This window comes from Oculina patagonica, chromosome 13, assembly GCF_052425735.1.
Source record: "Oculina patagonica isolate OP01 chromosome 13, crgOcupat, whole genome shotgun sequence".
Classification (NCBI taxonomy): domain Eukaryota; kingdom Metazoa; phylum Cnidaria; class Anthozoa; order Scleractinia; family Oculinidae; genus Oculina; species Oculina patagonica.
Window position 1 is genome coordinate 16,931,894 of NC_135770.1, and position 14,333 is coordinate 16,946,226.

Genomic DNA, 14,333 nt, shown 5'->3' on the forward strand with positions numbered 1-14,333 from the left:
TTGCTAAACGCTTTTGTTGTATTGTTTATACGCATCTACGTTCGCTTATATTCCTCATCTACTGTCGCGGTGTTCTATTTATTGCTTCGAAGTAAGAAACTTTACAAACTTGTAAAATGAGAGTGGAAAGTTGTAAAAATCTGTCTTTAATAAGGGTAGTTTTAAGTTTATTTTTAAAAATTGACACCGAGTTACTGTTTCCAGAATGAAATGGCAGCGTGTTCCATATGTAAGGCCGCGTGTTTGTGCTTAATGTGATACTTAGCGGTTTCATTAGAAAAATGAAAAATTACAGGTAAAACATAGCATAGCAATGGTTACTTTTAAATCAAAAAGCTAAGTTACTCGCTATATTTGAAAATTTAATGTTCAGTGATCGTAATAAGTTTGACGGAATATACTGATACAGATGATTTTGACAAAATACAAAGGTAAGCAAACATTCACAGTGTGCCGGACAACAATTAAGGAGTGACAGTGGAACTTTTTTTTATGAAGACAAACATTTTCTCAAGAGCTAAAACTTCATGTTCCTAGTTCCGTACTGCACTCAGACTAATGAATGAATTTACTATCTAATATTATATCCTTACCTTCAAAATTGATCTCTCTCCTTACAATGAGCCTTGACGCTGCACTCACTCTCAGTGATGCTAGATGAAACAGGATATGTCAATTTATAAACTGGTGACGTACGGCTATTGTATCATAAGTGATGATTTAGCACATTGCTGTGGTTACTCTCACAAAAGAGCTTGAACACGCCTAAATTTTGAGTGTTGTGTTCCTGTTTCGCTTTTTAGAACAGGAGATTTTAAAAATCATCTCAAAAGACAACTGAAGACTTAAGGCAAATTTGCAATAATTAAAGAAACCCAGACACAAAAAAATCAACGTTTTGTATTTTAACTTAACACACCGGGAACGCCACCTATACAAAGTGTACACTAATGTAATGAAATCCAGAACTTATAAATTGATACTAAGAGCTACGAAGATATTAGGTTCCAAGTTTGCTTCAATATTTTGATGACCAAGTCATTTGGAAGCATGATTATACTTAATGTCCTGTTTTGAAATTACTGTTGCGGTTATGTTAACAATGAGCTTGAACACTTTGTTGACAAAGTTTTGAAGGAATCTCCTAGCCGATATTGGTCCGTGTGTTTCCGAACTTCATTCATACTAAGAAAAGTACGATTGAAACTATCATTATCTAAAATTAAAGCACTACCTTTTTAATGCTGATATTTTTCGATTCTTTGCAATTAGACTTCTTGCTACACACACTCTCAAAGATGCGAAATGAAACAGGATATGTCAATTTATTAAGTGATTAGTGACGTATCATATGGCTATTGTCAGAATGTATTACATTTCTGCGGTAAAACTATCACAAAAGAACTTAAAAACGCTCAAATTGTAAAGATAACTTAGTATTGTATTCCTGTTTCCCGAGTTAGAACAAGAGATTTTAAAAATCATTTCAAAACATTTGTACTAACTAAATAAACCCAGAAAAAAAAAACGAAAACGCATTAGAAAACTCACTGTTTCTTTCCGCTAAACCTTTTAGAACATCAGAATATTACGCAAGCGTACATCACATTGCTTTCGAAATGATTACAAACCGAGCAAAACTTATTCTCGTTCGCTGTTTTACACTGGTAAAAAGTACTTAGACGAGTTTGGTTCAATATTTTGATGACAAATTCATTTGCAAGCATATCAACATCTCTCAATGACCGCTGCTGCTATTTTAACAATGCGCTTGAGTACTTTGTTGACAAAATATTGGTTCGGCGAAATAACTGTCCTGTTCGAGTTCCTCTTCATATTCGGTGGATGCCTGGTTATAACACAGGAACATTTGGGCCGAGAAGACAGCTGAAACTTCAGACAAATAGCTAGATCGTTTATAAAATCAGTCTCCTAACGGAATATAAGCCGAGAGAAGCCTAACAACATTTCACATTTTTAGTAGATTTGCCAATAAACTGTATTTAATGATGGAATCGAAGTTTTATGGAATTTGTTTATTTACTTAAAGTACACATTGGTATAGTTGCTTATACGTTATGGAAACAATTATTGTGGCCGGTATATCAGAAAACAGGAAGACATAGCAGAGCCATTGTTCAATGTGGGTATGTTAATATCATCTGATCTTTGCTTATCTGACAGTTTTAAACAAGAGCTATAAATGTTGGCGAGCGCCGAGCAACAGTTGTTTCGAAAAATCGTGAAAATGTTCGATATATCGTTCATGATAAGTATTTTTGCGAACATAACTTGACATTCCACCCAGTTAAACTTTAAAAAAATATTGTCGACAAAGGTAAGCTCGCTGTGCAGAAAGATGCATATCCAGAAAGACAAATTTAGACTTGTTTTAGTCAAGGACGCAACTAACAATGTAGTTGAACGAAAAGCGCACACAGAGGGTTGAAGTGATTCTTTAAAAAATCATAACATTACACAACCGTATATAACATCGCTTTAGAAAGGATCACGAACCGAGTAAAAATTATTTTCTTTCTTTGTTTTATTCTGGCGATAGGTGCTTAGACAAGTTTGATTCAATTATTTGATAGCCGAGGATGATATTATTTCGCAATGTCCTTGGGACCGTTGCAGTTATGTTAACTAAGCTTGAGCATTTTGTTTACAAAGTTTTGATTGAGTCTCGTAGCCGATATTGGTTCAGCAGAAAATGAATTGTCGAGCTCCTCTTTACATAAGGTGGATGTCTGGTTGTAAGGTCTTATAGCACAGGAGCATTAGCCCTTGTTAAGAAATTGATCATATCAGTGTGATTTCTCTGAAGTAGCCTTGCAACAACACTTTTCCATTATTGTTGCGATTGCGATATCCCTAACATTCGCTTACTTCTTATAAACTGTCTTATGCTCTACATTTGTTATTTTTCCTTCGCGACAAGATTCTTTACTTGCATCTGACAAAACATTCCAGAAATAGTAGGCCGCAGTATACATTTTGTTTAATTGCATTAATAGTAAAGTTGCTTATATGTTTTGGTATCAGAAAACAGGAAGACATAACAGAGCCATTGTTTAGTGTGGATGTGTTAATATCATTTGATCTTATCTCATATGATAGTTAATTCATTTATAATGTGAGCGAACAACTATCAACTTGTTTGAACAATGTATGATGTGTATTTTGGCAAAGTTAAATGATGAGTGTGTTTTTAATTTATTTTCCTGGATTTTTTTTCCAAGGCAAAATTTATTCCGTAATGACTTTTGCGATTTTTAATACATGTTAACAATTAGATTGAGCACTTTGTTGACAAAGTTTTGATGGAGTCGCGTAGCCGATATTGGTCTTTATACTTCCGAGCTTCATCATCATACTTAGAAAAGTAAGATGAAACTTTTATCTAGTATTATATCCCTACCTTCAAAGTTGATCTCTTTCTTTGCAATATCCTTTTGCTATATTCACTTACTCTCAATGATGCGAAATGAAACAGTGTCAATTAACAAACTGATCAGTGACGCATAATACGGCTATTGTGTTCTATTATAAGTGATGATAAAGCACATTTCTGCGGTTAAACTATCACAAAAGAGCTTAAACACGCCCAAATTTTAAAAATAACTTAGTATTGCGTTCCTGTTTAATTCCCAAGTGAAAACAAAAAGACTTTAACAACTGATTTTTACAACTAAAGGCGTAAATAAAATTTGTACCAACTTCTAATATCCCAGACACGAAAAACGACGTTTTGTATTTTACCTTATAACATTCAGAAAAGCAATCTATACAAAGTAAACGAAAAACTTATTGGATCTAGAACACATTGTAGTAAGAGTTATGACAATATTAGGTACCATTAACCACATTCACAAAATTCTTTTAAAATTTGAATTATATATCTTTCAGTATTTGATACTTGCAAATTAAACGCGGGATTTAACAATGAACTAAAAGAAAAAATCGAGTGGTAAGTTATCCTGTCTTCTTGAAGAAAAAAAAATTACGACTGCTTTTCTGTCTCGTCTAAATCGCCCTCGAAAACAATTCTGCAAATACCTTCTAAAATTAAAGTTTTTCCCGGTAGAATTTCACTGATCCGGGGTAATGCTACAGCCCTGGCCCTACTCTCAAACGAATGACTAAAGCCTGGTTTTCACTAGCGACGCAAGCACAAGCGCAATCACGCAAAAAGGACAAATTTTGACCCTTGTGCTTGTGCTTGCCGCAAGCACAAGCACAAGCATCAAAATGCAATGCGCTTGTGCTTTTCCTTTGCGTCGAAGCCATTTTCACGGTGAAAAAAGACCTGTTATCCTTGCGCTTGTGCTTGCGTCGCTAGTGAAAACCAGGCTTACGCATATGAATTACTGACCTTCTTGCCTTCGTCGGCTTCTCGGGGGTGGGTTGGGTTGGGGGTTCGGGTGTGAAGACGACTAACACAGTACCCTTTTGCATACCTCGTTAACAAAAAGTTTAAAGTTTTTTTCTGAATCACTTGGTGTTTCTGTTCGAGATACTTAAAAAATCTCTTTTGAATACCTTAAAGACATAAGCGTGGAGAGTGGGGCCGAGTGAGGGCATAGCTCACTTTAAAAAAGCGTGATACCATTTTAAAATATTTATAATTTATTTATTATATATATATATTTTTATATATTGTTTTAAGATTAACCGCGAAATCTACTTCATCCTTTGGCTTAGAAGCACCAAATTTGGCACAGTGTTAATATGCGATGAGTTGATCAATTTCAGATATTGGCCTATCCAGAATTCTTTTAGTAGGGACACCCTTTTGGACCCAGGGGATGGGTGGGAAACATTTAAGCTTTATTGCAAAATTAACTCTTCAAATACTATCCCACTATGCAAAATTTAACTCAGCCTAACTCAAAGGATGCAGCAAATTTCGCCTTAAAGCTTAATTGCTACCTACCTCCTCCCACGGGACCACAAGGGGTCCCCTTTGAAAGGATTCCGGATGGGCCTATACCTGAACTTGCACAATCATTTTGCCATATAGCCGGACGTTTAAGACATACAACTGTAGGGGACTGCCTTCTGGTCTGTTTGCTAACTTCTTTCGACTAATAGTTACAGTCGAACCGGATGTTCTCTTCCGCGTAACTTTGCAATTTTTGACGAAAAGCTCTAATATTGATTGAAAGTTAGCTCGAGTACTTTGCAAATTAGATTCAACTTCAAATTAGATTCAATTTCCGGTTTAGTTTTGATTTGGGTTTTTATTTTTCGTTTAAGCGGCCCTCCCCATGAAATGTTAAATTGCTTTTCTCATGGCCCCCAGAGCTCGGTGTCAGTAAGATGTGTACAATTGACGTCACAATTCAAAACATAATTTTGGGAAGCACCCAAAAAAAGGAAACAAGAAATGAATCACAGAGTTCTTTTTCTTTTGCTTTCTTTTTCGAAAAAATTGGGTCGATCGGGCGATGTGAAACAAAACATTTTTTGGGGATGCCCTAAACTGAAACAATATCCCTTCTGTGTCGAAGAGGGAGAAAGTTATTTCCCTATGGTCTATCGGTTTCTCGCAGTCTGCTCATAAAGCCTGGTTCTCATATGATCACCCCAATCGTTTCTATCGCATCGATGGTTTGCAAAAACTGAGACGATCGTAGGCGATAGAAGCGATTGGAAGCGATCAGGGGTTTCTTATTTATTATCCTCCCGATCGCCTGGTATGGTATGAGCGAAGACCTACGAAAATCAATCATTTTTACCCTAGATCCAACACAATAGCAGCCTTCAATGAAAGAGCAAAACTAGTGGCCTCCCATCTTCTCAGTTATTGCTGTTTTACTGCGAAGAAGGGAAAGAGAATCTAGAATGATAGAACACGGGCGATCCAAGCGAACGTGATCGCCCCAATCGCCGCAGACGTTAGCGATCGTCTGTGTGATGTTCCCATATAATCGTCCGATCGCAAGAAAACTTATTGAAGTGACAGAGGTGATTGAAACGATCAGGGCGATTATATGAGAACCAACCATAAAAAAAAAAATCAACCGTAAGTCATTATTATTTTATTTTTGTCCTTTGTCTATCTTCCACCCTTTGTTTATTTTCCCTTCTCAGTTAAAACAAGGCAATTAAAAACCTGATCTTGTCCTGGCGAATTTGTCGAACAAATTTGACTCGAAGTTGCAAGTTACTCCAGAAAACTGTCAACAATTATAGGAGCATTCTACCGAACACTGCAGAGTTGCACGGCAAAGAACATCCAGTTTGACTGTAATTAGGTCTGAAATTACTAAAGCACTCTGCGTTCATCCTAGCCTTCCGTTCCGCCATATTTAACATATTTGTTTGTTTCCTCCAAATAAAGCCATAAGCGCTCGCGATATTCTCGGCCCATTATCAGTCTTTTCGAAGTGAGGTATTGTTCATATTCTTTTTGATCGTCCTATAACCGGTCCGCGAACCAGAAAATTGACAGTTACTGTGAAAATCAGTGTTTTACTGCTGTCCACTGTAGTTGACAAGGCAAACTCGCTAGAGAACGTCTTATACATCTCGAAATTGCAAAAAAACATAGCACTCATAACTCAATTAACAATCTTTTTAGATTGTATTGAATTATAAAGGTAAAAAATGACTTTAAAATCTGTATTAGTAAAACAAAATCTCAACCGATCGAGTTGCCTAAATATCTATACTCATGTTTCAACAGTAAACAAACCACACTGCCTGTACTCGATATAGGGACTTAAAACTGCTTAGCGTGCGAAAATGTTCCGAAAGGATAACGTAGGATACAATGAGGGGAATCCTTATTCTGCTCTATTGTTTTTGTTGTGTTATATATTTCAGACACGTGTTTGATGATGGCACAGACGAGTACAAGATCAACATGCTCAACAAAAGATACCTGAGTTTCAGGGTTATAAAAGTTAGTACTGAAATAGTTTACTTGCGTAAGAATTGGTATGCGATGAACAAAACTTGCTTTCTCGGGTGCATCCTATCTTTGACTATCAGTTGACTATCATGGTTTATTAATTCAACCATTATTATATTTAGCTATTACAATGTATCGTTATTTGTCAGTGTGTCGCAGATTAATTGTTAAATTGCGTCTCCTTTCAGCATCGGCACACAATCAGGTGCAACAACTGACAAGCAAATCACAATAGTTTGCTCAGCCTCATAACTGTTGAATCGTTCTATGCCTTTGACAAGGCTTGAATACTGATTCTATTTTGCTTGGTTTCTAGGTCAATCGCGAGTGTGTTCGTGGATTATGGGGAGGACAGCTTCAAGAACTGATCTTTCTTAGGAACCGGAACCCGGAGCGTGGCTCAATTCAAAACGCTAAGCAGGCGCTACGAAACATTATTAACTCTTCGTGCGACCAGCCTATAGGATATCCTATATACGTGTCACCACTCACAACATCCTATGCAGACTCAAATACGCAACTCGCTAGAGTTGTTGGCGGTCCTTTAAGTTTCAATGGCATTGCTGGTTGTCTCGGCCGTTTGTGGCACCGCATACGCATGCGCTGTGGTGCCACTTGTCAAAGTGGAGGAGATCTCCCGGATGGCACAGTGCCGGACGTTTCTTTTGGGCCAAGTTTTGCGGAGAGCTGTACGAGGTTTCGCGAGGGCCCCATTTAAATAAGCACCCGTAGGTCAACCCCAAGTTCCTCCTTCAAAAGAGGCCAACCGGGTTTGCGAATGAGTCAAAGATCTACTGCAAGCTCGGGCTCCAAGAGACCTAGCACATTATCAGTGAGCTAAGCTCAGCACCCTGCACCTCAGCTCCAGAGCCCTGGAGCTGCGGCGGCAGAGGGCTTGACCCAGCGTGTACGAATTATTGACCGCGGACAAGTTTATAATGGTATTAACTTGGGGCGAAGAATTGATGTTCAGTGGCCTTCGGAACTCATGAGGGAACGAGGTGGAAGATCTTACTGGAAGGACTGGAACCCAGTTGAGGGTGTGGAAGGGACTGTGGTTCATCGCTGGACACCGTGCCACAGGGACCCTGCTAGGAGGAGCCATGTGGATCGGCCGATAGCACTTCGCGCTTCGACCCGCAAAATAAACCGCCTGTTCTGCAGGCTAATCGGCCGATTGTTTTATTTAAGATCGATTACAAGTTTGTGCCTATAGCTGAAGCAGGGGTCATGGACGCTGGAATAGAAGTGTAAATCTAAACCGTCTCGATAGGAAAACAAGTTCAGTCAAGTGTGAGCCCTAACAATCAGTGATCAACAGCTGACTTCTCTTTTAAATACCAATACAAGTCATGCGTGCGGCTTATGAGAATATAGGCAGTGATCATCAAGACAATTCTCCCAAGTAATGTTATAAGAAAATTGTGGAGGCTAGTTAAGAGAATTTGTATTTTGGGTCATGGTTAATTACAGCTTAGTAGCACATTTGAATACTGCAGAACTTTCGATAAAAATTACAGTAAGTTAGTAAATACTGATAAGAAGTTAAAAATTCATATTAAATCAACTCAGTTTCTTCACGTAACAAAATACAAGTCAATTCTTTTGTCTCGTTACCTTACAGTTGTTCTGCTCTACTTGTTATTACAATAGTTCTCCTCTAGTTGTGTAAAAAAAACACCAATGCCTTAAAAAGTATCCGTACTGGCTGTCCAGTGTGAACGGCTTTATAGCGCTTCTGTCAAAACTATCTCGACTTTTTTAATTGAGATTGTTATGAAGGTCTTCGCAACTATTAAAATACTTAACAAGCAAGCTTAAAGAAGACTGAAGCTGGAAACGTAATACTCAGTAAACACTAATTGTAATGCAACGTGTAACGTTAATTTAGCTTAGATAAATTTAAACTGTAAATATCGATTAACATCAATTGAACAAAGCTGAATAAATGTAAACAGGTCAACATGTTTTTACTCAGTACTTTGTTGACCAAAAACGAACTAACCATTGTGTATTTGTACCTGTCACGCTCATTTTCTTTGCAACCAAGTCGAATCGTGAAATTAAAACAACGTGCGAAAACTAGAGCAAAGATGGGTCATCAGTAGAAACCGGTAACGCCTAAAAATGATGTAAAAAAAATTAACTTACATTAAAAGGCTAGACTGAGCAAACGCTAACGGTATGTTATTTTAATCCAACCGTTTCTAGTCGCTATTTCCTCTGCACCTGGTTGAGGGATAGTGTTGCTGAGCAAAATATTGCGCACAGAATTATTATACTTCTTTAGTCAATTCCTCAGCCTTGCATCACTTTCAGAATAAGTATTACAAACTTGTTTTTAAAAGTGCCTTTGGTAGGCGGAGAGTGAAAATATAAGAAGCACGATTGCTCCGGGAAAACCATAGTTGTAGTCTTCCCTTTCACTGGAGTAAAACCCCCGAAACATTTTTTCTTCGCTTTATGACTGAGTCTAACGGAATTCTGATCGCTGTGGGTATCGGGAAGAAAAGGTTTCCTTTTTTGAGGAAAAAGTCACTGAAGCCGACCAAGAGTGCAAGTTAATTCTGTGTTACACCTCAAACAGATGTGAGAGTTTAACTGCGAAGTTTTCGTTTAAAGAACAATTTCAGAATTTCTTCTGACCTAAAAAAGAGACAGCGTACCGCTAAAGCACTATATGCTGAAAATGGAAAAAGGCAAATTTAGAAGCGGGCTGACCACCGTACAAATTACGACATAAATGTTTGCGAATCATAAGAGGGCATTGAGGTCTCGCCTATCAGCTTTTTCAGACAGTTGTTTTCCTTTTTTGCATAGTCGAGTCAAACTTTTTTCTTACAACTGGGCGTTTAAAATTTTGTGGGAGAAGTATTCTGAGAAGAGTGAATTCATATCAAGTTGTATTGCAAATATGTCTACTTTGAAAGTGTTTCAAGCCTACTTAAGCTTATAATTAATTCGGGATGTATAGCCTGATCTATTTTTATCCGAAGTCATCACGACTAGAATTTTATTATCCGTTGGATCCTTGAAGATGACACTAGGATGATATCCCACGTGATATTGCTCATCAACCCAGTTGTTTGCGGTAGATCCATCACCAAACCATTTGTAAGTCTGGCGCTCTGACGATTCTGTCATTACAACAAAATACTGCTCCAGTCCAGTTGAGTAACATATTCCTGTTATGGCTTTTCCTTCTTTATACTTCTTCTGTATTTCATTTTGAGCCTCCGCCCATGTAACACAGGTAAAACATACCTGTATTTTCCCTTTGTATTCCTCTGTGTCCTGTGTCATAATAACATAAAATGTTGAACCCCGGGCAGCACATGCAGTGATCTTAAAACCATCTTCCCAAATCCTCTTTATATCATATACGTTTCTTACAATTGTTTGATTTGAGCCATAATTCTCCATGAAGAACACTCCAAATCCTAAATTCTCATCGCACGCAAGAGAGTATATGCTGTATGACTTTCCATTATCCATTTCCACTTTTCTCTGACCAACTCGAGGAAAGAGTCATAGTCGTTTCGAATCACCCAGGAAAGAGAAGGTCTTGGATTGTATATTTTTGACGGTGCAAAACATCCACTAAAGTATCCATTGCACATACTTTGAGAGACCAAAATATTTTGAGAGTTTCTTATAAAGCTGCTTATAAAATTAGTATATTCAACTGCGTCATATCCACCGGTAATAGGATAGTCGCTAATGTTTCCTCCACTGTACATAGGTTCAGTGCTTGGGCGTGGTTTCTTTCCAGTCATGAACAAAGTCAAATCCCCACCTTCGCCTATGAAGTATTAAAAAAATTAATAAGATGAATGAATAACTCAGGCTAAAGACTTACTTCTTGTAAACGCGGGGGCTGCTGCGGTGTTTCTGGTTCGAGTCCATGTTTATTGAATTTAATCGCTTTTTCCCAAATGTTCCTTTGAAGTCGCGCACTTGGTCGAGTAGTTTTGTATTCGTCATTTGTGTGGGCATTTTAACTCGGGCACGCGCTTCCCTTACTTTGGCCGAAGCAATACATGGCGGAAAGATGCTAAGGCGAAGCCGAAGTAGTTAATTTCCTTTATGAATAAAGCGTCATGTTAATGAATTGTGAGAAGGTGAAGAGGATAGTTCGGAAAGCCTGCATGGTATTTTTGGCTGATGACTTTAGCTACATCATGAATCGATAATCGTTGGATACATCTTTCTCCACGTGTGGTTTAGGAATATCCTACTCGCAAATCTGATCGCGCGTGTCGTGATACGAGATTTACACTTGATCTTATAGACTTCGGTTGATTAGGCCATAGATCTAGGGTAAATGTGATAATTTTTAACATTTCAGATAAGAAAGCTGTAGTTGAGGGTAGCTTAACTTAGCAGTATTAAACTAGTTAAAAATGCTTTACTTGCATTTTGATTGGATACTTGGCCTTAGGATATCCTGCATTAGTATAAACCACACATGTGAATAGTACTTTTCGCGCACTCTGATTCATTTGATTAACTTGGAGGTGATTAGTAAAGTACTACTCACCTCCGAGCAGCCGATGAGGAAAAATGGCTTCTCCTGTCGCTTTTGGTACCAAAAGTAATGTTTTGGACTGCTAGTTATTCATCTTGTGTGGTTCGCGACTTGATATCCACCACTATTCATCTCACCTTCACTTATTATAATTGTTAATTATAGTCCATCAAATATTGTTTTCATTTTGAACAGAATAACAAGCAAAAAAGAGAAACTAGAAATTATTTTAACGAAATTGTTAGAAATGTTGGTTTCTGCGTGACACATGCACTGATTATCAAGAGCGTCACTAAATCACTAATTTTGGTTTGCGCTTGTTTGTGCTTATCGATGTAGGTTTTATAGTTGCATCATGAAATATAAACACAAATGTCTATTTTGGGCTGCAGGCTGCAAGAGAAATGAGGGCGGGGGGGGGGGGGGGGGGGGTTTCTCTCCCAGAGCACGCCAAGGCCCCAACTTGAGAGCCTGAAAATAATAAAATGAAATAAGCGAGGCTGAGTATTACTGGAATAAATAAAAATTCCATCGGGCGGAAGATTTTCAAATCCCTTTTTCTTTTCAGTTCAGATTGTATGGTCTACTTGGGCAAGCTTCAGCTTTCATCTCGAGACTAACTACTCGAGAGGCTCTCGAGTCAGGTCATCAACCAAACACGCTGTGTAACCCCTGTATAAAACATACGAGCCTAAAACAAAGGTAATTTTTAATTGAATTCCAAATCAATACAAACTCTTTTTGCACGCTTTAATTATTGTCCTTTCTTTTTAGCTAAACGCAATCCCATAATAGTTAACAATTATTCACCGAAGTGGAGGTGAATAGTGGTCGATATTTACTGAGCCGCTTCGCTGCTCCGTAAATATCCACCACATTAACCGACACTATTCACTTGTGTGGTATATACTAATCTCAAATATCAGGTCCGAACTATTAAAGGGATAGAATAAAATGGATTTGGAGATCTTCTAACTTACAGACTTTTCAAGTTACTAAAAATATACACACCTATGGTATCAACAGCTGTAGAATACTCTGGGCAAGCTGCAAGGCAACGGAAACCTGCAATGTTCTTTTTATAGCAGAAATTTGCCCAGTGGCCACTGTAGCAAGCATCGCTGAAGATCATTGGGTAGTAAACTCCTTCAGGACGCATTTCAACAATTTCTTGAATACTGATTGTCCCATCATGAAAGCACCAGTTTCCGGTACCAATTTCTCCATGTCCCGTGTAGTACAACATTGGTTTAACCTCTTCACGTTTGCATGTATCAAAAACGCTGCTGATATGTTCAAGAGCTCTGGACTTGGTTAGGTAAAGATCCTTAACAGTGTTGTACAACTTGTATCCCACAGCAGCTTCCATGTTGGCCAAATCATGAGTAACACCTGAAAGAAATTCACCGCCTATGACTCCAGGATTATCTCTGGGTCTTCTGTTAGAGATTTGCACATCTTTTGGAGGATTAGAAGCACCCGAGAGAAGTAACCACTTTGGCTCAATAGAAGTTGGCCTCCACTGTGACCAGCGGTCAATTCGACCAACATTTGGTCCTTGTGCAATTGCAGAACCAGCAAGATTACAAGGCATGGCTTTTATGAAGTAATATGAAATTCTTGATCTTGGCAAGGTCTACGGTTTGCACCTCTTTGGTCGCCTGAAAAAAAAAAAGTTTAAAAAAAATCTATATTCATTCATATACTCAATGTAAAAACGATTTTTAAGAAGTTTTTCAGTTTTCCAAGTTTTTTAACCTTTATTTCTTTCGCAAAAAATCAAACAGTTTTTTAGAGAGTTTTTAGTGTAAATGTTATCTGCAGTTAAAAAAAACACAAAACCTAAATTCAAAGCTTCTAATGTATTTTTTCTCACTTTTATGCTTAAAACACAAATGCAACACTTGAAAGTTGAAAACATCCGTGATAAATAGCAACCAATTGTTTCAAGGCTCATAAACTTCGTGTATAAGCCTATTGGTTTGAGGAACTTACTTCCGTATTGGTTTTAAGAAACTTGTATCCGGTCAAAGCTTATAAGAATACTGTAAAACGCCGTTTGGGAATAAGATGACAACAAAAGACCTATAAGATATCAACGAGGTCTATATTGTAAGACAAACACTTTGACACATTTTCTTTACCGCACTCCTCTTGCAAACTTATTTATTGGTTATTTCTTATTGGGGTACTCAGTGACAATGTTTTGTTGATGAACAGCTGAAAGGAGAGAGAGCTTATGTCCGGAGTCTCAAACCGAGGATTTTTTTTCGTTACCGGTCAAGGGGTATATAAATGAGACGGGGAATTACAACCGGCGGGCATCCCAGTGTAAATGTGTTTTATTGCGTATGTGAAAAAATGTCTTGACTGTTCTTAGTTGAAATAAGAGTGGTGTCCCTTTTCAGCCATAACAGCTATGACTTTGCCACTGACACGATTGGACTGCAATCGGTCCTGTTTTTACCCATGGGTCCGGCTAGCAGGCAAAAGCTGCGGGTGAAAAGTCTGCACAGGCTTCTTTCCTTGTTGTTTGGCAAAAGGGGATGATTTTCCTTCCACGGGAGACCTGTTTCGTACCACCCTTCTTCGCTCCTCCTCCTCCACTCATCGCAGACCACACCCTGATCCCCTGAAGGTGAGTCTTCCAACCCGAGTACGTCAAGCTTACAAAGTTCTTCATAGACAAGTCTCGACGTTTGTGTGAGGAGCATACTGGTGGTGTCAATTTCTTTACCCGGGCGAAGTGATAGTTCAGCCCAACTCGGTGTAACTTGCTACAGGATCCCATTCTCCTCCGAAACGCTGAGGTTCGGTGATGCTGATCCTGGGGCATTCACTGTTTCCTGGGATGATTTGCACAGGTAGGCGGGGTCTCTCGTCGTT

At 38.3% G+C, this 14,333-nt stretch overlaps 2 protein-coding genes and 1 pseudogene across 6 annotated transcripts in view; 1 reads left to right on the forward strand and 2 right to left on the reverse strand.

Moving 5' to 3' along the window:
* LOC144634536 (pecanex-like protein 1) overlaps positions 1–7,652 on the forward strand; it is a 110,752-nt gene extending 103,100 nt beyond the window's left edge. Inside the window, exons 33-34 of one of the 2 annotated variants that reach the window (XM_078493516.1) lie at positions 6,832–6,910; positions 7,236–7,652. In XM_078493516.1, coding sequence (XP_078349642.1) covers positions 6,832–6,910; positions 7,236–7,637 — 481 coding nt within the window. In that variant the 3' untranslated portion in view covers positions 7,638–7,652. The remainder of the gene's footprint in view (positions 1–6,831; positions 6,911–7,235) is intronic. The other variant, XM_078493517.1, reaches the window with a different exon arrangement.
* Positions 1–14,333, reverse strand: part of LOC144634582 (uncharacterized) — a 121,728-nt gene that overhangs the window by 58,502 nt on the left and 48,893 nt on the right. The window lies entirely within an intron of this gene.
* Positions 9,674–14,333, reverse strand: part of LOC144634579 (uncharacterized) — a 108,324-nt pseudogene continuing 103,664 nt past the window's right edge. Inside the window, exons 2-3 of the transcript XR_013567217.1 lie at positions 12,459–13,108; positions 9,674–10,721 (exon numbers count right to left, since the gene is read on the reverse strand). The product of XR_013567217.1 is annotated as an uncharacterized LOC144634579 (transcript). The remainder of the gene's footprint in view (positions 10,722–12,458; positions 13,109–14,333) is intronic.